This window comes from Cydia splendana, chromosome Z (genome assembly GCF_910591565.1).
Source record: "Cydia splendana chromosome Z, ilCydSple1.2, whole genome shotgun sequence".
Taxonomy (NCBI): domain Eukaryota; kingdom Metazoa; phylum Arthropoda; class Insecta; order Lepidoptera; family Tortricidae; genus Cydia; species Cydia splendana.
In genome coordinates, this window is record NC_085987.1 from 25,826,661 (window position 1) to 25,850,097 (window position 23,437).

Below are 23,437 nucleotides of genomic sequence, written 5' to 3' on the forward strand. Positions count from 1 at the left end.
CATTCGATGAAATAAATACTATACACACAGTCTTACTTTTTACACTGTGCTATATAGGTACACTACATGATAATCAGGCACAATAAGAACGATGTAAATCCGTGTTCCAAAGACCTAACTCAAAACATATGAACTAACTTGGCGGCCATTTTGGAGGGTAAATTAAAATTGAAAAAAAAAAAATAGTTCAGCAATCTACTTATAAGCATATATAGTATTTTTGAGGAAGGTAGATGATTTTAAAGTTTTAAAGAAAATAAGCGAATGTTCACAAATATACAGGACACTCTCTACTATACCTTGAATAGGATAAAAACACACCGTTGGAGAAAACGTATTTAATAATCGATTGATAAAATATGACTATTATATTTATAACAAACTAAGTTAGGCCCTTATTTATATACGTTACTTATTTCATAACTTAAGTAAGTAGATATTCAGCCTGATGGCGCGTACAAATACTTGTTAGCACATACATAATATTAATCAAAAGAAAAGGTTCAATAGGCAACGGGTTACAATTGGCTGATGATATGGTAAGATTCAATTTTAATAAAATAAAACAAGTCTCAGTAACTTCAATCTCCTGGTGGATAGGAATCATACCTCAGCTTACCCTCTCGAATTTTTAAATTACAATACCTATACGATTATAAGTAAGTATACGAGCTACAAATTTATCATCTGCTAAGTCGCAATTAATGTAACAAATGTCACAATGCTAAAAACCCCCTTTGAACCGCTTAACACGATGCAACGCCGTCTTTAAATACTTATCTCTGATTGATCGCATTATGTACAAAATATCTTCAGATGCATTAAATTATAAACGTGTAAGTATCGTGCTCTGTGACGTAGGTGTGTTACTTTGATTGGCATTTTTGTTTTTTAGGCAGAAGCAAAATTTTGCGGAGGCATTTTAAGTTACATAGGTAAACCTTTTAGCCAGGATAGCTCATGATGTCTATAAGGCTGAGATGAGCGATGTAAGTAATCGCAGGCGATTTTTGTTACATCGCCATGTACCTACTTACATGAGGTACAACGAATCAGTCAAAGGAGCACATGCCGCAAGTTACCACGTGGTATAGATGAGCTATTAGGCATTTGTTGAGGTTCAAAGGGTGCAAAGGTAGGCGTTTATCGTAGATAGCACGGCGTGGCCTGCGCCGTGCTGAAGATGGCGCTGACAGCGCTGTAGGTGGCGATGACGCCGCCCACCGCGCCCACAGCGATCACCTGCCAACACGCCATCTTCATCCAGCCCGGCTGGCTGCTGCAATGCAAACGGCAAACACGTTAGTTAAATAACGAAACAAACAAAATAGAGACATCATCAATCATCATGTCAAACCGGTTAACCTAAACGTTCCGAAAATAAGTCCCTAGTATTACTTTAAATAAAATACTATGTTACTTTAAATAAAATGTTTAAATATGAAGAGTCTATTAGGGGAAAACGATAAATATTATAAATCGGAACAACTTCGGGAATGATTCGAGGACTTTGAAAAGTGCAAATATCTACTTTGTATTGGACCATACGATAAACAGTCAATTTTATAACATAAAAATTAAACAACTAACGATTTTTGTACCTATTATAAAGGCCATTTTTCTGCTTCGACAAAAAATGAAATTGGTTGGCAATTTTTAAGAAAATACATAAATAACAACTAAATTAAGTACCTAGTTACACCTTCCTTTTGTAGAAGCAAGTAAAAGTAATCAGGTTACTTACACGGGCTGGTCCGGCGGCGCCTGCTCCACGAGCTTAAGGTAGCAGTAGGCGGGCAGGATGAACGTGAGCAGCGCCACGCTGGTGCCGCCCACCAGCGCCAGGATCGTGTAGAACCGCGGCACGCTCTCGCCGATGAACAGGATCGCGCCCATGATCGACAGCCGCACTATCATGCGCCAGCCGACGGAATCTGAACATGTACAAAAAATTTAAAAAATAAGTACCTACTTATATTAAAGCTCTATCACTGGACTGAAAAGTATCTAATTAAATACAGTTAACTACGAACTGGTTGAAAGTTGCGTGCGGAATTAGTATTATGTTAAGAGTAAAATGTATTACTTAAACTAGATTAAGTCCAAAAATTAAAGTGGTAAGTGGTGGCCACTTTTGTATTGTGTTTTTGAGACCAGAATGGGACACTACAGTGTCTGTACTTTCGAATATTGCATAATGTAAAAATAATAAATAGTGCCACCAACAACAATTAATACTAGCCTGTAATAACAACTTAATATGCCATGTTGCCAACGCCAAGTTACCAACTCGTCGAAAATCCATTTGATATGTAGTAGCAAGTAGTAGCGAGCGCCTAATTCAAAACATCGGCAATAATTTTAAGCGACTCGTTGCTATGCCGGTCGCCTTCAGAGCAAAGATGTACCATGTTTGGGAAAGATCTATAATTTTATATAGCTCTGAGTTTAAATTGAGCCCTATAGGTATGATAAACACGTCGTAAACATGCAACAAGTATTAAACTCTATTTTACCTCTAGGTACCTCGTACAGCTCCTCGACCTCCTGGCAGACGGGGTTGATGATGATAATGAACGCGAACACGAGGTGGATGGCCATGAGAACGTTGGCGACGAGGGTGAGCGGCGTCGACGACAGCGACGTCACGATGTTGGGCGACACGGCCTCGCCGTACACCGCGTACCCGGCGATGGCGATGGGCAGGTACAGCAGCAAGATTGCTGGACATGAGAGGATACATTTATATTAAGAGCTACCTACTTATGAGGAAGATTTACGTATGTATATAATTTGTTAAGCTCGCTAAACTAAACTATACAGGGTGTAATCGTTAAGTGTAGCCAGGCGATAATTCAGTAAATATAACAGATATCAGAAAACTTCAAATAAATATCGTAAGTGCGTTACCCTATGAGTAAAATTACATTTTTTTTTTTTTAAATAAAAGCAGAAATATCCCAAACATTAACTTCAAACTCTCCCATACATTTAGTACGACGACTCACCCCTCAAAGAACGCCGTCGGTGTCGTAAGAGATAAAACTGCTTGAGATTCATTATTTGCCATAGTAAACTGTAATAAAACTAGTAGTTCGCCCCGAACTGAGAACTCGCGGTTTGCCAAAAATTATATACAGCGATTGACTTTGTTGCACCTACTTACTCGTATACATAGTTCGACATAAAATAGTAGAAAATAATTTTCAAGAAAAAAAAACCGACTTCTATGGGGGCCTGTGAGGCTGTGAAAGATTATTCTACATAGATGGTGCACTATGTAGAAAGGGAAGTAAAACCACCCACTTTTATAGTAGGTAGCATTTCGTTTCTGTAAGAGTCGCAGTTTTAACCTCACGAACCTACTTCTCTGATAGCAGTTCGGTTCTGTGAGGATTACAGTTCGAACCTAACTAAAACCACTTTTCTAGTAGCATTTCGTTTCTGTAAGGCTCGCAGTTCTAACCTAACCTAACCCACTTTTTTTCGGTTCTGTGAGGATCGCAGTTCAAACCTAACCTAACCCACTTAACGGCGCGTGCGGTGCGGTGTACGGGGGTTTGAGCGGGAGGGGCTAGTGAGTTTGGCATCATTATACTTTGTACTTACATTTTATGGTAGGTAATCATAGTGGTTTATATAGCTTATGTATCAGTGGTTTTCCGGGTCAAGGTCCGAGTCCGGGTCCGAGTCCGGGTCCAGTTCCGGGTCCAGGACCAGGTCCAGGTCAAGGTCTAGGTACAGGTCTTGGTCTAGGTCCAAGTCCAGGTCCAAGTCCTGGTCCAGGTCCGGGTTCAGGTCCAGATAAGAGCCCGGATCCGGGTCAGGTCTGGCTCCAGGGCCAGCTCCGTCAAAATCGAAATTCGAAATCGCCTAACGTGTAGTCATTGAAGAGTTCTGTTCTGATCATCATCAGCAGTTCCACTTCATCAAATGCGACAGTTTTTAATGTAAATTCTTGATTTTCTGATGAAAATACGCAAATCTCTATACGCATGCCTTTAAGATTTGAGGAGTTCCCTCGATTCCTCATGGATACCATCATCAGACCTCGAGCTTGACAAAAATGTGGCTTAAAAACTTAACTTGCTTAGCAAATATAACGAAGAGGACAAATCGCGAAACGTGAACTATGCGTCATTGAAGAGTTCCGTTCTGATCATCATCAGCAGTTCCACTTCATCAAATGCGACAGTTTTTAATGAAAATGCTTGATTATCTGATGAAAATACAAAGATCTCTATACGCATGCCTTTAAGACTTGAGGAGTTCCCTCGATTCCTCGTGGATCCCATCATAAGAACTCGAGCTTGACAAAAATGTGGCTTAAAAACTTAACTTGCTTAACAAACATAACGAAGAGGACAAATCGCCAAACGTGAACTATGCTTCGTTGAAGAGTTCCGTTCTGATCATCATCAGCAGTTCCGCTTCATCAAATATCACTTTTTTGAATGTATATGCTTGATTTGTTGATAAAACACATAAATCACTATGTATGCCTTTAAGATTTGAAGAGTTCCCTCGATTCCTCATGGATGCCATCATCAGAATTGGGTTTTGACAAAAACGGGACCAATCTGTATGCATATACATACAATCAAAAAAATAATTTTCAAAATCAGTTCAGTAATGACGGAGATATGGAGTAACTAACATAAAAAAAATCACAATCGAATCTCCTCTATTTGAGATTTCGAAGTCGGTTAATAAATGAGGGCGCCACTTTCATACTCATACTCATACTCATACTCATTTATTCATAATATTCTTAAAATATTACATGTCAACATCAGAAAATAAAATACACATTATTATCACATTATTGAGAATAATAAAAAATGTATGTCTAGAATTAAAATTACAATAATCATTATGTTCATTAGATTAAAAATACAATTGAAATAGTATGACAAGATTAAAATAGGTAACATGTCATGTTAGTAGATAGGTACATATTAGTTATAGTTAGGTAATAATTAATTAGTTATTGCATTTTTCAATTTCAAATAATTGCATTACAGTATAAAAGGTTCTATCAATAAGCCATTTTTTAAGTTTGTTAATAAACATATTAGTACTATCTAACATTTTGATGTCATTGGGCAGTGCATTATAAATCTTCGGACCTAAGACATGCATGGTCTTTGAAGACTTGCTTAGTCTGTGGGGTGGTGGAAGCAGTCGTTCCTTGCTACCTAAACGGGTGCGTGTGAGTTTGTTGGTAACAAAAGTGTGTTTGTGTGTGTGTACGTGTTTAGCTATGTTGAATATGAATTGAGAGGGTAATGTGAGTATCTTCATGTCTGCAAATAGATGTTTTGCTGACGTACCTGGTGAGGCTCTGGCTATGATTTCTACGTAGCTGTCACATTTGTGACGTAAAATGCTTACACATGGCAACAATTTATAGCAACAATTTATAGTCTTTCAAGCCATTTCCATCAGTACAAAAAAGCGGCTAAAAAATTGTAGGCGCGAAGGGTTATCGTCCCATAGAAAATTTGAATATCGCGCCTCTACTGACAAACTTGTTTGACCGACATATAGTATGGAAATTTTAGAGTTCAATATTATTTAATTTCTACTATTTTATGTCCCACTATAGGCGGCAATAGATCAAAAATCGCGTGGATATATTACAAGGTCTGTGCCCTAATAGCATTTTCTTGTAGGGATTTGGTTGGGCCTTTGTTTACGTATTAGTTGGGCAACCGTTATATTTGGCCGTACGATTTGCTGGAGGGCCCTCGACAAAGGCCCTCCCGAAGATTCCCAACAGAGGGCCATAAGAGTAATTTTTTCGTTGGGCCTATTTAAATAAATCATACAATTATTCAACGGTGGTGGTTTTGGTTGGGCCGTGGTTGGGCCTATACACATTTGTTTGATGGTTGGTTAATTGTTACATTTGGCCGTACGATTTGCTGGAGGGCCCTCGACAAAGGCCCTCCTGAAGATTCCCAACAGAGGGCCATTAGAGTAATTTTTTCGTTGGGCCTATTTAAATAAATCATACAATTATTCAACGGTTGTGGTTTTGGTTGGGCCGTGGTTGGGCCTATACACATTTGTTTGATGGTTGGTTAATTGTTACATTTGGCCGTATGGCTTGCTGTAGGGCCAACTGCAAAAAAATAAAAAAGGGCAATTTTTTCGTTGTACTTCTGTTTGCAAATTCAACAATTACCCAACGGCAAGTCAGGTAGGTCGGTAGGTAGTCGTGCACCAGGTTGGAGGCCCAACACAGCTTGTCCCACAAAGGGCCAACATTGTAACTTTAACGTTGGGTCTTGTGTAGGATTCTTACAATACTACCATAGGTCAATCGTTGTGTAATTTATAGTGGGCCTACAGTCTAATTATGTAATGGGCATTTGTTTACGAGTCCTACAGTTACCCTACGTTAGGTAAGTGGTTGTGTAATACGACGTTGGGCCTTTGCTGATAAATATTACAATTACACTACGGTAGGCATTGGTTGTATACCCACATGAAGGTCCTAGGCACCAGTTGTTGTTAATCTTCTCTGTATCGTTCCAATTTTAGTATATGTACTGCCGAAGCAAGTACACTTACTATACACTCTAATTTGTATATATACTAACCGCACTTCAAAACTTCGTAAGCGAGATTTATGTTTTTTGAGATTTAAATTGAGAAAATGTTGATAAAATACAATTTTTTAAATTAATGTATAAATTTTATAGTTATAGCTATTAGATTTATAAGTTACTTTTAAAAAATATTATGATTATATCCGGAATAATCGAGAAAATAACTATAACTTCGATGTTTGGAGACAGTAACGCCATCTAGTGACGCCACAAGCAAAGTTCCACAGCCAATGTTGGTAAATGCGACATTTGTCGTCATTGGGCCATCGGATGATATCGGTGATTAGCCAACGTTACCAAAGTAAACAAAGGATGCCCATTGTTGGGCATCAGTGCCACAGCCAATGTTGGTAAATGCGATATTTGTCATCAGTGGACCATCGGATGATATCGTTGATTAGCCAACGTTACCAAAATACACAAGGGCCCATTGTTGGGCATCAATGCTACAGCCAATGTTGGTAAATGCGACATTTGTCGTCATTGGGCCATCGGATGATATCGTTGATTAGCCAACGTTACCAAAATAAACAAATGCCCATTGTTGGGCATCAGTGCCACAGCCAATGTTGGTAAATGCGATATTTGTCATCAGTGGACCATCGGATGATATCGTTGATTAGCCAACGTTACCAAAATACACAAAGGCCCATTGTTGGGCATCACTGCCACTGCCAATGTTGGTAAATGCGATATATGTCATCATTGGGCCAACTAATATTATCGTTGTTTAGCCAACGTTACCAAAATACACAAAGGCCCATTGTTAGGCATCCGTGCCACAGCCAATGTTGGTAAATGCGGTATTTGTCTCCATTGGGCCAACGAATGTTATCGTTGTTTAGCGAACGGTAGCAAAATACACAAAGGCCCGTTGTTGGGCATTCGTGCCACAGCCAATGTTGGTAAATGCGGTATTTATCACCATTGGGCCAACGAATGTTATCGTTGTTTAGCGAACGGTAGCAAAATACACAAAGGCCCATTGTTGGGCATCACTGCCACTGCCAATGTTGGTAAATGCGATATATGTCATCATTGGGCCAACTAATATTATTGTTGTTTAGCCAACGTTACCAAAATACAGAAAGGCCCGTTGTTGGGCATCAGTGCCACAGCCAATGTTGGTAAATGCGATATTTGTCATCATTGGGCCATCGGATGATATCGTTGATTAGCCAACGTTACCAAAATACACAAAGGCCCATTGTTGGGCATCACTGCCACTGCCAATGTTGGTAAATGCGGTATTTGTCTCCATTGGGCCAACGAATGTTATCGTTGTTTAGCGAACGGTAGCAAAATACACAAAGGCCCATTGTTGGGCATTCGTGCCACAGCCAATGTTGGTAAATGCGGTATTTGTCACCATTGGGCCAACAAATGTTATCGTTGTTTAGCGAACGGTAGCAAAATACACAAAGGCCCGTTGTTGGGCATCAGTGCCACAGCCAATGTTGGTAAATGCGACATTTGTCATCATTGGGCCATCGGATGATATCGTTGATTAGCCAACGTTACCAAAATACACAAAGGCCCATTGTTGGGCATCACTGCCACTGCCAATGTTGGTAAATGCGATATATGCCATCATTGGGCCAACGAATATTATCGTTGTTTAGCCAACGGTACCAAAATACACAAAGGCCCATTGTTGGGCATCTGTGCCACAGCGAATGTTGGTAAATGCGATGGTGGGCCAATACACATTTTAATGTTGGCTACGGAACGAACCTCATCCCAACGTTTTCCCTACCGTTGGCACCGTGGGCCCCAACGAAAATGCTACTAGGGTGGAGCCCTTAACTGATACTGTATCTGTGGTACGCCGAAATATTTCCTGTCAAACGTCAAATACCTATATTATGTTTATTTTTATCTTGCTAATTATTTCAAAATGGTTAATTTAAAAACGATATTATAAAAGTGCAAGCCGAGCACTTTCATTTGATACCAAACTCGACCATACTTTCTTACAAAAAGATGACCAGAAAAGCAAGACCCCTCACAAATAGCTTTTTAGCCTTCTAAGCTCTTCTAGCTTAATAACCCCTTGATCGACCCTGCTCATAATTTAATGACTAAAATATAATGCCCTCAACTACACGTTTACCCAATTTCATTTAAATTAGAACAAATTTACTTAAGTTCTTGAGTATCAAACTATCCTCTGATAGTTCAGCTTAAAAACATCGAAATGCCGGGACGTGCCCCTAGCCAGCCACGTGTCCCAAGTCGAATGTAAGAACTTCGTTCGCTTCGCTCGCTCGTTCGATAATAAAACTACCGTTTAGGAAATAATAAATCTAACATTTAACTTATTTTTTAAGGAAGTACATTTTTTGTTTACAGTAGTTGCTCGAAATGACTGAGTGAAGAAGGGCTTCTTGTGCGATATATTGACGGACTCTCTTAAATGTTTCTAAATGAACTTTTCTTATGCGTTGTTATTAAAAAATAAATGTAGTTTTATTATTTTATTACAGTTTATTATCGCAAATAATGAATCTCAAGCAGTTTTATCTCTAGGGGTGAGTCGTCGTACTAAATGTATGGGAGGGTTTGAAGTTAATGTTTGGGATATTTCTACGTTTATTAAAAAAAAGTTATTAATGTAATTTTACTCATTGGGTAACGCACTTTCGATATCAATCGAAGTTTTCTGATATCTGTTATATTTACGGAATTATCGCCTGGCCACACTTAACGATTACACCCTGTATAATAATCAAACTAATTTGATTGATTTCATTGAACTAAGAATTCATGGTAAACTATATCTACGTAGGTAAAAACCTACCAAATCTGACATGGTTTTGCGTAGCTCTGAAAAATTTCATTTATGGTTCCGATAAAAGTAAACACAAAAATAATCTCCGTAACATTATACTATGTAACACTCCCTTTTTTAGCGGTACGGCTTAGTAGGTATCTAGTAAGATCTAAATGCATACTCTACTGTTAGTATAGTATTACCTGTATTAAGTTAAGAGGATTATTCGTAACTCTAATAGCATTAACTCACCTCCGAAACTGTACTGGATAGTCTTACTGAACTTCGATCTATCAGCCATGTCATTTTGTATGGTAGGGAAAGTAGAGGCTCCGCCAAAAGCGAACATGATAGTCCCAAGAGCCAGAAAGAACTCTTGGAATCCGTGGAGGCCGTAGCGGAAGACGAAGGGCCTCACATCGTTCATCATTTGGATGAAGTACAGCACGCAGGCCACCACCGTGGACCCGAAGGCAATCACACCCGTAAAACTGAAAAAATAATTAAACAACAATAACACAAGACTCCAGTCATTGTTACAGTTTGCTCTAAATACTTAATTCAATATTAATGGCTAAGATAAACTCCAGAGTGATGTCTGAGTAGGTAATTCTTTTAGTTCTACTAGTAAATAATATGATAATGTAAGTAATAAACGCAGCAAGGTGTAGGATGTTTAAAATAGTACACAGAGAAAAGTAGCATAGATATAAGAATTCTATAAGTAAATCTAAACTGACGTTGGCGTTTTCCATTTTTTTATGTTAATACATGATTGTTCCTGTGGGTTGCGTCTCAGCGTTCAATAGGTACCTATTGCCTGTATACCTTTAGATAAATAATTATATGCGTCTACCTATGTGTTAATAGGTCAGGTTTGATTTTTGACCATCCCATAAAACATCTCAACACCAATGTTTAGTACAGATAAATATATACATGATGGTGTACGTACTAAAAGTCCTTGGGCGTGGCGAAGAGGAGCAGCGGCGTCATGGCGCCGGCCACGATGAGGTACCACACGCAGATGGTCATGGTGGGCAGCAGCGCCAGGAACACGTGCTCGATGATCTGCGCCGCCAGCAGCAGGTACACCACCGACGCGCCGAACAGCGTCACCATCATGGCGCATGACACCACCACACTAGACAAAATCGCAGCAATAATACGACTGTCACACGTCCAAGCTAGTGTGCTTACACTTTGAATTTGTGAACCCATTAGTGAAAGCACGGAAAAAAGCTTCATGACCCCACATTGGGGGAACAGGGAAAGGGAAGGTGTTTAAAAAGAATTATTAAGGAGCAAGAGCATTCTAACAGTGTTTTTTTGTAAACTTAATTTTATTAAGTATACATTTTTCCGATCAACAAATGACATGATAAAAGAGATTGCGGCAAATGAGGAGAAAAGTGGCATGAAGAAGCTATGATTTGAAAGAGCCATTCGTACCTATTATGTTGGTAGTCGGAACATATTTAGTTTGTACTAAGTACTTTATTGTGAGAATACTCCACTCCCATCACCTACAAACGTGTAATGTAACTTATGCGAACTTCGCTCTGAAACTACTGAAGTATGCAAGTGACTTTAGTAGCTCTTTCGAAAGCTCCTTTTTTCCCCTACTTGGTATGTTATGGTTAAGTGTCTAATTGTAGCAAAGTATCTGTGGCTTGATAGGTAAGGTTACAAATTATTATCAATCCTGGCATTCCTAAAAATAGTATACGTATTTCCATTCAAGACTGCCAATGAATCTATATGTCATTCATAAAATATTAGAGACATTAGTTATTTTCCATTCTAGGTAGAGCCTGTGCGGAAAGAGTTATACATAGAGTCTGTGTGGAAAGAGAAGAGTCGTAGAATGTATTGGGCCCCATACATTCCACGACTCTTCTCTTTCCGCACAACCAGACTCTACCTATATTAATGTATGGGTTCCCTTATATTCTACGACTCTTCTCTTTCCGCACAGACTCTATACGAATGTTTATACATATTACCTATTGTTAATTTATCTACAATATTCTTCTTCTTATCGTGTAAAGGTGATCCAATTTCCTAAATTATATTCGTCCAATGTTTTGCCACTTGTATTCCTCGGGGAGTTGCTTTAAGGAGATCATCGGTAGTGCAGATGACAGGGCATAGAGGGTACATTGTCATGTGCTGCATCGTCTGATATGATCCGCAAAAACATTCGGCATTTGAATAGGGGATATTACTGCAATGTTCTGCCGCCAGAGTGCAGCACTACCGACTCGGTAAATTCATAGACTAACTTATACATACTGTGCCTTAAACTGTTTTTTGACAAGTTTTCACAGACAATAAAATATGACATTGATGCTACAAGGCGGTTGTTAACAAGGGCCTACCGGTAAACGCGAAAATCGAAATTTAGTTATCTGCCTCTTTATCGCTCGAATATGCAAGAATTGCTGCACACCGAAGGTGATCTATTTACTTGCGAATTACCAATATCTACAATATTAATGTTTTTATTTAACGGCCTCCTAGCCTAGTCGGTAGTCCTGGTAAGGGGTTATTCATAAATTACGCCATTTCAAATAAGGGGGGGGGGTCTGGACATCGGATGATGGTAGCATGACGTAGGAGGAAACGGGGTAATGACCGCTTCTTCTAAATCTTGCTTCGAATGCGAAGCAAGATTTTTGGATGATTTTAGGGGGGGGGGGGGGTCAAAAATCGACAACGATGACGTAATTTATGGACAGCCCCTAACGGCATTTATTTATGTTTTCGCCAATTTCGCCACAGATATTTGTTCCTGAAATGGATGTTTCTATGTATTTAAGTATTTTACTTATAATATAACGTCGCGTCGTTTAGTACCCACAAGCCCACAACACAAGCGCTGGGGCATTGAGCTTAGTGTGGGGCTATTAAGTCGATTTGTGTAAGATTGTCCCATCATATTTATTTATTTATTAAATACGTTAATTTAAAATATAAGCTACTAAAAATAGTCCCATGTTGATTGTAACCGAATCTGTTCCGAGTTGGAAACCGGTTACACCGGCCACGCTCGATGACCCTTTATCTAGTTTATGGTATGGGTAAGTGATGTGAAGGGAAGTGTGACAGCGACTAGCGACATTTTTTTTAGAACTTCAATAGTGTGGCCTCTGTGGCACTATACACATAGTAATGGATAAATAATAAATAAATAGGTATTATAATATATGTAGTGCAATTTTAGATAGATCTTGTTACTTAGTCTCACAGTAAGCTCAGTAAGGCTAGTGTTGCGGGTATTAGACAACGACATGTATGTATGTTATACGAGTATATAAATACTTATATACTTATACATAGAGATCATCCATAACTCGAGAACAAATATTTGTGATTGATAAACACACAATTTAAATAAATGCCATTACCAGGATTCGAACCCGGGACCTCCTGCTTCGTAGGAAGGGTCAGTACCGACTAGACTAGAAGGCCACCGAGATATCTTTGGCGACACAGTGGTTCTATGGGTCAAACAAAACACATCTCATCACGCTTCAGCTTCGGCCTAACATTTAAATTAGGTACAATTTCCGTACAATTTAATTTATGATGAAACAAACTTTTTACTTTTACAGGGGCGAAACTCGAGCTCTCAACTATTGGAATTAAGCTGTCAAACCTTTAGGTACATTAAGTCAGCATTAAGTCCTATCATATCCCAAATATCTATCGTATCTGCCACGGCCATCATAATTCATATATTTTAATCATTTCATAAAATGCCATTTTAAGGGGCCCACTGATTAACAGTTCGCCGGACGGAATCAGCCTGTCAGTTAGAACAAAATTTTGACAGTTCCGAACAACTGACAGGCCGATACTATCCGGCGGACTGTTACTCAGTGGGCCCCTTTAGAATTGATTTGATCACTTTATGATATGGTTAGGGTTGGCTTTTTCTTGATGTGACCAACCTATCATTCACAGATGTTGACATCATGAAATTATCAATTCTAAGATCTGGCCACGACATATATATATATTTTTCCATACGGGACCGGCAGCATGACCCATTTTACTTAATAGGTACATGCCTTAATTACCTAACCACATTGCCGGAATACGTTGACAAAACAAAACGATATGATATTCACCCATAAACATAACCTTTATCAACTACCAATTTATTGTGGAATAGGAGATCCGAGCTAGATTCGTCAGCAGTGCCGTTTAGAGTTGCAGAATTTTCTAGCCTAGCCTAGCCGACCGAGTAAGTGGTGCATATTAACAAGTACTTACAAACACACAACTAGTGCAATTCTAGCTATGCGTATAAAACGCACGACGGAAACGACTGTGAAGCGGGCTTTCATTGAAGATAATAGGATCGTTACACAACGGACATAATTGTTCTGAAGAAATCGATTTCTGTTAACTATCTACTCGTGTAATTAAATGGCAGTAATAAATAAACAATTAAAGAACTAAATTACGTAAATAGTCGTTTTCATTTAGTTTTAATTTTAATTCACTTACCTCCAAGTTTTTCCTAATGACTGTTCGGCGATAATAGCATATGGGTTTCGCTGCCTGCTCCTCATCTTGGGGTCGCGAGCCTCGATCATGGTCCAACAGTCGCCGAGCCTCTTGCCGCTGAACGCCGCGATCACGCACATCAGGATGATCACCGGGACACCGAACCATCCTGAATACGGGAAGCAAATTATAATTTGACCAATACACATATCATCTACCTTCATAAATTTTTACTGACTTCCAAAACAACTGTAGTTATAAATTTGTCTGTTCAATACATAGAAACAAAGGTTGAGTGCCTATATGTTATATCATGGTTCCAAAAAAATATGTAAACTGTATCCATTACTGAAAATCGGTTAAGTATACGTTGTTACAGTAGATGTGGTGCTACTTTACCGCCCTAGTGCGGTAATTAGCACAATAACGTGCCTATGTCGAAAATTTAAAGAGCCATATGCACTGTAAAACGTTGTACAATACACGTGCGAAAAGGTAATTCGCAACTCGTGTCGATTTAAAACACTCCCTTCAGTCGCGTTTCAATTTATAGATAGAATAGAATAGATTAGATTTATTCGTAAGCACAAACAATCGGAACAGTACATAGTATAAAAGAAAACACAAAATAAGATTAAAGTGCCACGAAATGGCCCCATCTCAGCATGCCACTCGTTGCGAATTTCCTACTTTTCGCACTTGCATCGTAATGAGGGTAGGGTAGAGTACAAACAGCAACACCTTATTACAAAACATCGATGGACCTTATTACAAAAGGAATAAGGTCCACTGATGTACGTGAACAGTGTGGGCGATGGTGCCTATACCTACAAAAATTCGCTTTACTGTCATATTTTGTTATATTTTGTAACCTCGACTACAATAGTTATTTACGATACAAGTGCGGAAAAGAGGAAATTCGAAACGAGTGGCGATAAATTAAAACACGACCGAAGGGAGGGACATGAGTTGCGAACTACCTATTCGCACGTGTATCGTACAACGTTTTATAGTACATATGGCCCTTTAACTTTTGACTTACGCACGAAAAGTGCTATTTTACGCACTAGTGCGGGAAAATAGGACCATATGTACTGTAAAAATAATTTGATAGTCAGACTTTGCTTGAAACATTTAAATGAATTCACTCATCTATGTTAAGTAAACACAAATATAATTTCTACATTAAGTGACAAAAGAGCACATGATTGTGAGCATTGCATATCTTGCGATCCTGAAAACAGAGATAACATACACCTCACAAAGTTAAATAGAATCATTGTTCGCAATGCGAGATACAACATCGCTGAATGCTTGTATTGTCCAAATAACGTGAATTATTTGAAATTTAAATCCTCACAACTTTATTACTAATGGTTGAAAAAACACCCTTATATTTAATGGTCATTGATAACCAGACTGACACACTTTACGGCGTGTCGAACATCTTCTAGTCACAGTCAGATATTTCACAGCTTAACAGTGTATCAAACTCCAACGTGACACAAGGACCGAATATTATTGTTAAGATGTGTTTGCTAGGAAACGACCAAAATAGAGTCCTCTTTTTCTATCCGATAGCGCGACGCAAAGGAGGGTAATGTGTTTATTTATTACTCTATGTACCTATGCTTATATCCCTTTGTGGGAATTAGAGACCAAACGCGTACCTAGGCCGATTTTGTTTTTCTTGCGGAGCGATTATATCCGAAAACATACGCTTTATCGAAAAATGATTGTTGGAAACCCCTATTCAGACCCTAGTTCAGAGACACTATTGGGTCTATTGGGCTGAAAGCAAAAAAAAATAAAAATAAACATTTTGTATCTAGGTACCCTAAATTCTTCTTAACCGTTCTGTCGCCGTGTTGTTCTGTTGATTTATGAATGACATGGCGAAACTATATGGGTTCCCAGTTGACTACGGAGCCCTAAAAATATTACTACTATGTCAGGTGGGATGGGGTATCATTTTACAGGGATTCGAAAATCTTCTGTAGGTTTATTTGTGCAAATTTCATTTTGATTGACCATTTAAGATCTAGGTATATTATAGCTATTTAAATTTGGATAGCAACCATTCTCCCTTTTTTAAATAATTTTATAAGCTGTTGGCTTTTCTTTATTTTTTTTTATATAAATGTCAAAAAATAATGTTACCAGTTCTAGCGAGCGCTCTCGGTAGAGCCAGCACTCCGCTGCCCGCCATCTCGCCGGCTATCAGAAGGACAGTCTGCTTCATGGATAGGCCTCCGCCCTCTTCGCGGCCCGTTGGATCCTCTGGTCCCTGCGTGAAATATACTTTCATTAATAATATTTTTTGGACATGTGCATTCTCCCCATCCTTACCTATGCAGCACAGACTTGTTCTTTGACAAAGGCTCAGAAATCCAAACACAAGGTTTGTCAGCGAGCCATGGAACGTAGTATTCTGAGCGTGAAATTAACCGATCGCATTAAAAATACAATACTACGTTCCAAAACTGGAATAACTGATGTAGCTGAAACTGCCGCCAAGCTCAAATGGGATTGGGCAGGACACGTCAGCCGTATGCCAGATGACCTGTGGGCCAAAACAGCCACCATTTGGGTCCCACAAATTGTAAGGCGTCATCGTAGACCTCGTCGGAGATGGCGGGACGAGCTTGACGCTTTTGACAGAGACTGGTGGGAGACTGCTGAGGATAGGGATACGTGGAAGAATAAGATGGAGGCCTTTGCCCAACAGTGGGACAATACGGGCTCATAAAAATAATAAAATAAATAATATTTTAACCCTAAAAACCAGTAAGAAAATCTTTTTTCATTGGTACACTATGTACAGTCAGCAATACTATTAGCTTAGCACCTTTTCATACAAACTTCTATGCAGAGCGGTCATTTTTCTCTGCAGCTTAACTGTACTAGAACTACTAGAAGCGATATTGTGTAGGTAAAATTTCAAATAGATATTCGGATAGTGTCGTAGTGTGCCAGAAAAAAGATTAACTAGTATGACATCCATCCCCAAAATGGTCGAAGGTGGTCTTTAACGTTTTCTATTATATTCAGAGCTTCCAGATTCCGATAACATCAACACATTTGTGATTGTGCTTATTTATTTAGCTTAGTTAATAACTTGTATTAGGTAATAAATAGATGCGATGTTAATAATAGATAAATTAACACTTTTCACGTCAAAATGTCATCCAGTCCGCCGGTCACGGCCACATTTCCGCGGTCAGATGAACACATTAGAGCGACTTGAAACTGATCGCATCTACCTATACCTACCTATTTCGTAACATAAATGTAACAGCCTGACAGAGACGGCTTAAGACGATATCCATAATGCATGTACACTAACAAACATCAATATTTCGCTATTTATCTTCAAAAATTACGGAATACTTATAAAATCGAATCCGGACTACATGGACTCATCTTATTGTAAATTGCACGAGCTGTGCATGAATAGAGACTTTAACATTGATTGAGGTGAATTATTACTATTTATTACAAACAACACATAGCTCCATATTGTAAAAATGTAGTGATTAAGATGAATGATATAAAATTAATACAATTTAAGTCCACCATATTTATTCTATACTACTTATATAAATACAATAGAAGTGCCTTAAATATACTTTGTTATCAATCCAATGACTGTTGAACTTGCTGTTGGTACGAAATACTGAACACTATAGTTTCAGAAATCCGCTATTACATGACATGACAACATGTCCACAACTTTGGAAGAGTTAGACCAAGAAAAGTCTGCAGCGATTTTGATAGCCCACGAGTGCAAGTGTTACGCCATAATTTCATAGAAGTTTGACGTTTCTAATAACACTTGCACTGCGTGGGCTATCAAAATCGCTGCAAACTTTTCTTGGTCTAACTCTATAGAATGCAGATAAACTTGGTCAAGCAGATCTTGTCAGTAGAAAAAGGCGGCAAATTTGAAAAATGTAGGCGCGAAGGGATATATCGTCTCATAGAAAATTTGAATTTCGCGCCTTTTTCTACTGACAAGATTTGCTTGACCATCTATACCTACAGATGTAGTTAACCATCGTATTTTCACGGAAACATACGAAAGTATCATGAAATTTCAGCCAGTCTCATTACAAAACGTTCTGAGGTTGACTGAAGTAGCATGGCAAATACCGAAGGTTTTCTGAGAAAATACGCTGGTAAAGGATTATGCACTACATCTTGTATAGGTAAGTACCTACTGTTCGCTATCTTGTAGCTTGATCCTTCATTTTACTACTATGTCTAGGTAAGGTCTAGGTCTATAAGTACGCATACTGACATAAGTATCATGCAGTGGAATCTTCGAGTTGTTGTGGTTAGCGTGTAACGGTACACCTAAAGCCCTTTATATACAACTGTGACCCGTATTAGATACTTGTCTACTTATTATAGTTATGTTTTGAATAATTGGTAGAATGAACTAATGGGCCTGACCTAAAGTGATGTAGGTATACGTAGCATAATAGCAGCACTACTTAAAAAAATCTCGTATCATTGCTACTCAAAGTTTAAAGACAATAACTCTGTATGCATCCCAATCCCATAGATAGATAGAGGTTAGACTAAGAAAAGTCTGCAGCGATTTTGACAGCCCACTCAGTGCAAGTATAATTTTAAACGTCAAACTTCTATGAAATTATGACGTATAAATAACACTAGCAAGGCGTGGGCTATCAAAAGCGCTGCAGACTTTTCTTGGTTTAACTCTACCACTTTTTTCTTTTGATTGACGAAATAAGATACGAGTTTTTCTTTTTTCAAAGTAGGCGATAGGCCTCTTAACTTAGCCGTCCGATGGATACTATCAACCAAAGTAGATATAATCCAAATTTAGGTGATTTCGGATTTTTAGGGAGTTAAGGATGACTCACGCTAGACCGGGCCGTGTCCGGACCGAAGCTTCCGGCGCATCGTTTTCTATGGAAAGCATCACGTGATCGCCTGTCATGTCATAGAAAAGTAAGCGCCGTAAGCTCCGGCCCGGACACGGCCCGGTCTAACCTGAGTCATCCTTTAATTGTATATGTGACGGGATGGGAGATTTAAGTTTAGTTTATTTAGGTATTTTTAAACTTAACTTACCTACCTACACGCCACCTTTCTACCCAAGTGAAATATTAAATGATTAGCCTTATTTTAAGCATAAAATACATAGGTGTATTTTGAGAGATTACTGAGTAAATTACACTTGAGGGGGCTAAATTTTGATAGGTATTTTTAATTTTTTAGCTTTAAATAGTTATTTTAATTGTAGTTTACTTTTAGTTTTATATTTGCAATTGAGTGTAAGAAATACTAAATCAAGGCTTACATTCTTGGAGACAAGCGGGGTTGACTCAGTAGCATCAGCAGTGCTCGTCGAAGACTTCGGTTCGGGAAAAGACTTCGGTTCAGGAGCTTTCTTTGTCGCCATCTTGCCCGGTCCTGGAACTAATTAGACTGGGTAGTCATTTATGTCTTTATTGGACAACTTAATGTTCACATTCACATTACCTACATCAATATCTAAACGAACAGTGCGCAATGATTTTAGTCTTGTTACTTATCAGCTATCACAACAATGTCAAAAGCGTTGTTTGCTGTGCCTATCAGTGGCGGGGCATCCATGGAGCTCAATTAGGTATGTCTTAACAAAAAAGCTATTCAGTGGAGGAGCATCCAATGAACTCGATCCCATTGGCTTGCTTCATTTTACCCATGAAGTAGATAAAAGAAAACCTAGTAAGCTCCCAACATACCGACAAAATTTTTTTGACGCGTCTCCACTGTACCTAACCCAAAAATATGCTTCGGCATGTCCACTAATAATTTTATTTATTTTAACTTTATTGCACAAATTTACACAAAAAGAGTACAAATGGCGGACTTAACGCCTTGAGGCATTCTCTACCAGTCAACCATTGGGCTAAACAGAGACAGTTAGTTTGGTGCATAATTTTCTCACTGGTATCTGCCTAATTCAATTTTTATTCTAAGTTTTTATGTAAGTTCATTTAACTAAACTGCTTAACATCGTTGTCAATTAGAAATCAACCGAGATTCCACTACGAAAAGCAAGTTTTTAAAAATTCCCAACCAAAACAAGTTACTCTAATGATAATATAACTATCTAATTTAAATAACTTTGTTAGTATTGCCCAACGCTGGTGTAAGAAAGCCCTAGTAAAGCCGATGTCGTAATAATAAAAGGACGAATTACCCAATTTCCTGTCCATCAATAAACGATATAGTTACGTTGAGCCCCTTACACGGCTTCCCGACTGTAGGTAGGTACCTCTGTTACACGCACTGGTCGACTCGGACGGGCCCGGCGCACTTCCACTCCGAGCGAGGCTTAATTCCAAACTGGCGCCAACAGCTTCGTTATTTCGGCTTCAGCACCACGTCGCCCACCTATTAAGCCCTGTGTCATCAATATCTTATTAATTAAACGTAATAGGTAGCCATTCATAATGTATTCATAATTACAAAAATTAAGTAGTTTACGTAGGTAATAGGTACTTAGCCAAGTTTTATGGCTATGCACTATTGCTAATTGCTAACTTGCAACTTAAAATGTTTAAATTGATACGTAGGAAAACTAATAAGTAGGTAATGGTATAATTACCGCCTAAATTATAAAATTAATACAAAAAACAGCAAACCTGTATTTTGTATTCATTTTATAATTTATTGAAATAGGTTCTCGATTATTTCGTTGTACTTACCTAATTTAGGTCCTAGAGTTAGACCAAGCTTAGTCTGCAGTGATTTTGATAGCCTAGACTGTGCAAGTGTTATTTTAAACGTCAAATGTCTATGAAATTATGATGTATAGGTAAATAACACTTGCACAGTCTGTGCTGTCAAAATCGTTGCAGAATTAGCATGGGTTAACTCTACCTATTTTATATAATTTACTCGTACCTAGTAACGCCCGCGACTTGGGTCAATCTTACACAGATAATCGCCCTAGCCCCAAACTAAGCAAAGCTTCCATCGCCCACGCTGGCCACGCTGTTAAGTGTACATCGGTGGACCTTATATATGCCTTTTATAATAAGGTCCACCGATGTACAGTTAAGATTTAAGAGCGTTGAAAAATATGGGTGCACTCATCATACTCAAAAATATGTCCCATACCTCACAGCGAATCGGTCGGCGAATTAAGAACTATGGGACATATTATTGAGTAACATGTATTCACCTATATTTTTACACTTGACTGTACAAATAGCAACACTCTTAAAACTGTACATCGGTGGACCTACGTAACATACGGTACATACGTAAATAGATAAATACATAATTATATACATGTACCATCACGCTCCGCGATTGCTACGCCTTTTAGGGTCCTAGCTAAATTGGTTGTTCAATACTTACGCTATAGGATTTCCAATTTCGCAAGAACCCTAAATGTCATAACAATCCCGTGTGGTGGCTGTACCTACATAGTACTAGCGGTTGACCAAAATCAGCTGCAAATGGTGTTAAAGGTATGAAAATCGGCACGATTAATCTTTAGGGCATTTGAATCAATTTGACCCGTAGCACCAAAAAAAAAACAAATGGAAAGGAGTTATGAAGTCATCTTTTTTTTGTATGGAAAAATAAAAAAAATTGTTCAGAAACCTATCGTGTGTGGTATTAAATGAAAAGGCATTTTGAGCCTGTTCTAAAAATATATCACATTATAATATTTCCGTCACTTGTATTCAATTAAAATAAAAATAATTTTCAAAACATACCAAGTTTGGGCTGCTCCAGATACGAAACCGTTGAATTATTTTTTGTAAAATATACCTCAAGTAATACCCAATATCCTCATATCTAATCCCAAGAAATTTTATTTCGAAATAAATATTTAGTAGTAGTAGTCTTAGTATTTTTTTAATTTTTTTGTCTTTCCCATCACGGAACAATGGTGTTCCGGACCTTTGGGAGGCGTGCGTGGAGCCGAAGCCAACACGTAGAGGCCCTTTTGACACTTTAATGAAATGTAAGGGGTACACCGAGCGGAGGCTGCCCTTGCCAGTGTCATGGGACGCACGCAGAGGCAGCACCCGCCAGGGTGTAAGGACTATTGAGAGTTGATGGAATCTAAAATGAACTAGGTTATTGGGTGAAAGCGATGGACTAAGAACTGAGCTATGGGGTAAAAAACCGGACGCCTGCCTAATAAAACGGTATGCAATTTTATTTCCGGCAGACGGTGACTCGCCCTCACAAGATGGGCCCCCACAAAAAGCGACATCTAGGATGGCTCAAGGGCAACACCGGTGTGAGCGGCTCAGGGGTGTCGAGAGGTGTGCGCCGCTTTCTACCCAGTGGCTGTTAACAGCCACTGTGCCAACTCGCGTCTTATGCATATTTCACTTCCACCCCTGGAGCTTATAGCTCTAACGACTCCACTCTGGCCGGCCGGCTAAGGCAAGCCAGAGGCAGAGAATCCTGTCCCACCCACCCTCCTTGCGGGTAACAGAACTCTCCAGGAGCACTCGGGTACGTGAGGTCGCTAATCCCCAACAGCTCGCCACAAGCTGCCCTGCGTTGACTGATTGCACTGGTAAAACCAGCGGGCGATGGGGTCGTCACATCCCTACGCCTTATAATTATTCCATTTTTTTTATTATTACAAATTGTGATCTATCAATCTATCAATGAAACGGCCTCCTAGCCTAGTGGATAGTGACCCTGCCTATGAAGCAGGAGGTCCCAGGTTCGAATCCTGGTAAGGGCATTTATTTGTGTGTTCATCATCATCATCACATAAATAAATGCCCTTACCAGGGCTTGTATATATGTGTATATGGTATGTTTTGAAAATTATTTTTATTTTAATTGAATACAAGTGACGGAAATATTATAATGTGATATATATTTAGAACCGGCTCAAAATGCACTTTCATTTAATACCACACGCGATAGGTTTCTGAACAATTTTTTTCATTTTTCCATACAAAAAAAAGATGACGTCATAACTCCTTTCCGTTTTTTTTTTTGGTGCTACGGGTCAAATTGATTCAAATGGCCTAAAGATTAATCGTGCCGATTTTCATACCTTTAACACCATTTGCAGCTGATTCCCGAATTTCAGGGTGTACCGCTATCGCTAACATACTTTTTACATTGAATATACCCAATCTATAGACCTGTCATTGTCATCGCTGACGCTTTGTTCATCACATTAAATAAATGCCCTTACCGAGATTCGAACCTTGAAGCCTTGAACTATCGGCTTCATAGGCAGGCTCACTATTAGAGATGCACCGGATATTCGGTTACTATTCGGTATCCGGCCTATCCGGCCATTACTTTAATATCCGGCCGGATACCGGATAGTGACCTACTATCCGGCCGGATACCGGATAGTAACATTGCTTGATTTCGGAGTAAACAAAATTGGATTTAAGAAACAATCACGGTCATAATCGTACCTGCTCGTTATTATTTTAAAATTGCATCATTCCACAGACATGCACGCCGCGCACTCATTTCGAACCAAGAAATAAGTCCACGCGAACGT

The 23,437-nt window shown here is 38.9% G+C and overlaps 1 protein-coding gene across 2 annotated transcripts; it reads right to left on the reverse strand.

The window, feature by feature from the left end:
* Positions 1–445: 445 nt before the first annotated feature.
* Positions 446–20,269, reverse strand: LOC134805365 (uncharacterized). Of its 2 annotated transcripts, none has more exons than XM_063778700.1 (9): positions 20,129–20,269; positions 19,241–19,359; positions 16,069–16,195; positions 13,909–14,077; positions 10,346–10,534; positions 9,643–9,881; positions 2,517–2,723; positions 1,745–1,934; positions 446–1,279 (listed from the first exon to the last, which is right to left on the reverse strand). In XM_063778700.1, the coding sequence occupies exons 1-9, from the start codon at positions 20,142–20,144 to the stop codon at positions 1,144–1,146; spliced, it is 1,392 nt and encodes a 463-aa protein (XP_063634770.1). In that variant the 5' UTR covers positions 20,145–20,269; the 3' UTR covers positions 446–1,143. The 2 variants fall into 2 exon arrangements, with proteins under 2 accessions (XP_063634770.1, XP_063634771.1); XM_063778701.1 differs by having other exon boundaries at positions 19,241–19,353; positions 20,129–20,262.
* Between the last annotated feature and the right edge of the window lie 3,168 nt (positions 20,270–23,437).

Coding starts and splice junctions, on each gene's coding strand:
- LOC134805365 (XM_063778700.1), bottom strand. Junction 16,196..19,240: donor CCCCGCTTGTCTCCAAGAAT/GTAAGCCTTGAT, acceptor TATTTCACGCAG/GGACCAGAGGATCCAACGGG. Junction 2,724..9,642: donor TATCCAGTACAGTTTCGGAG/GTGAGTTAATGC, acceptor TCTCATGTCCAG/CAATCTTGCTGCTGTACCTG.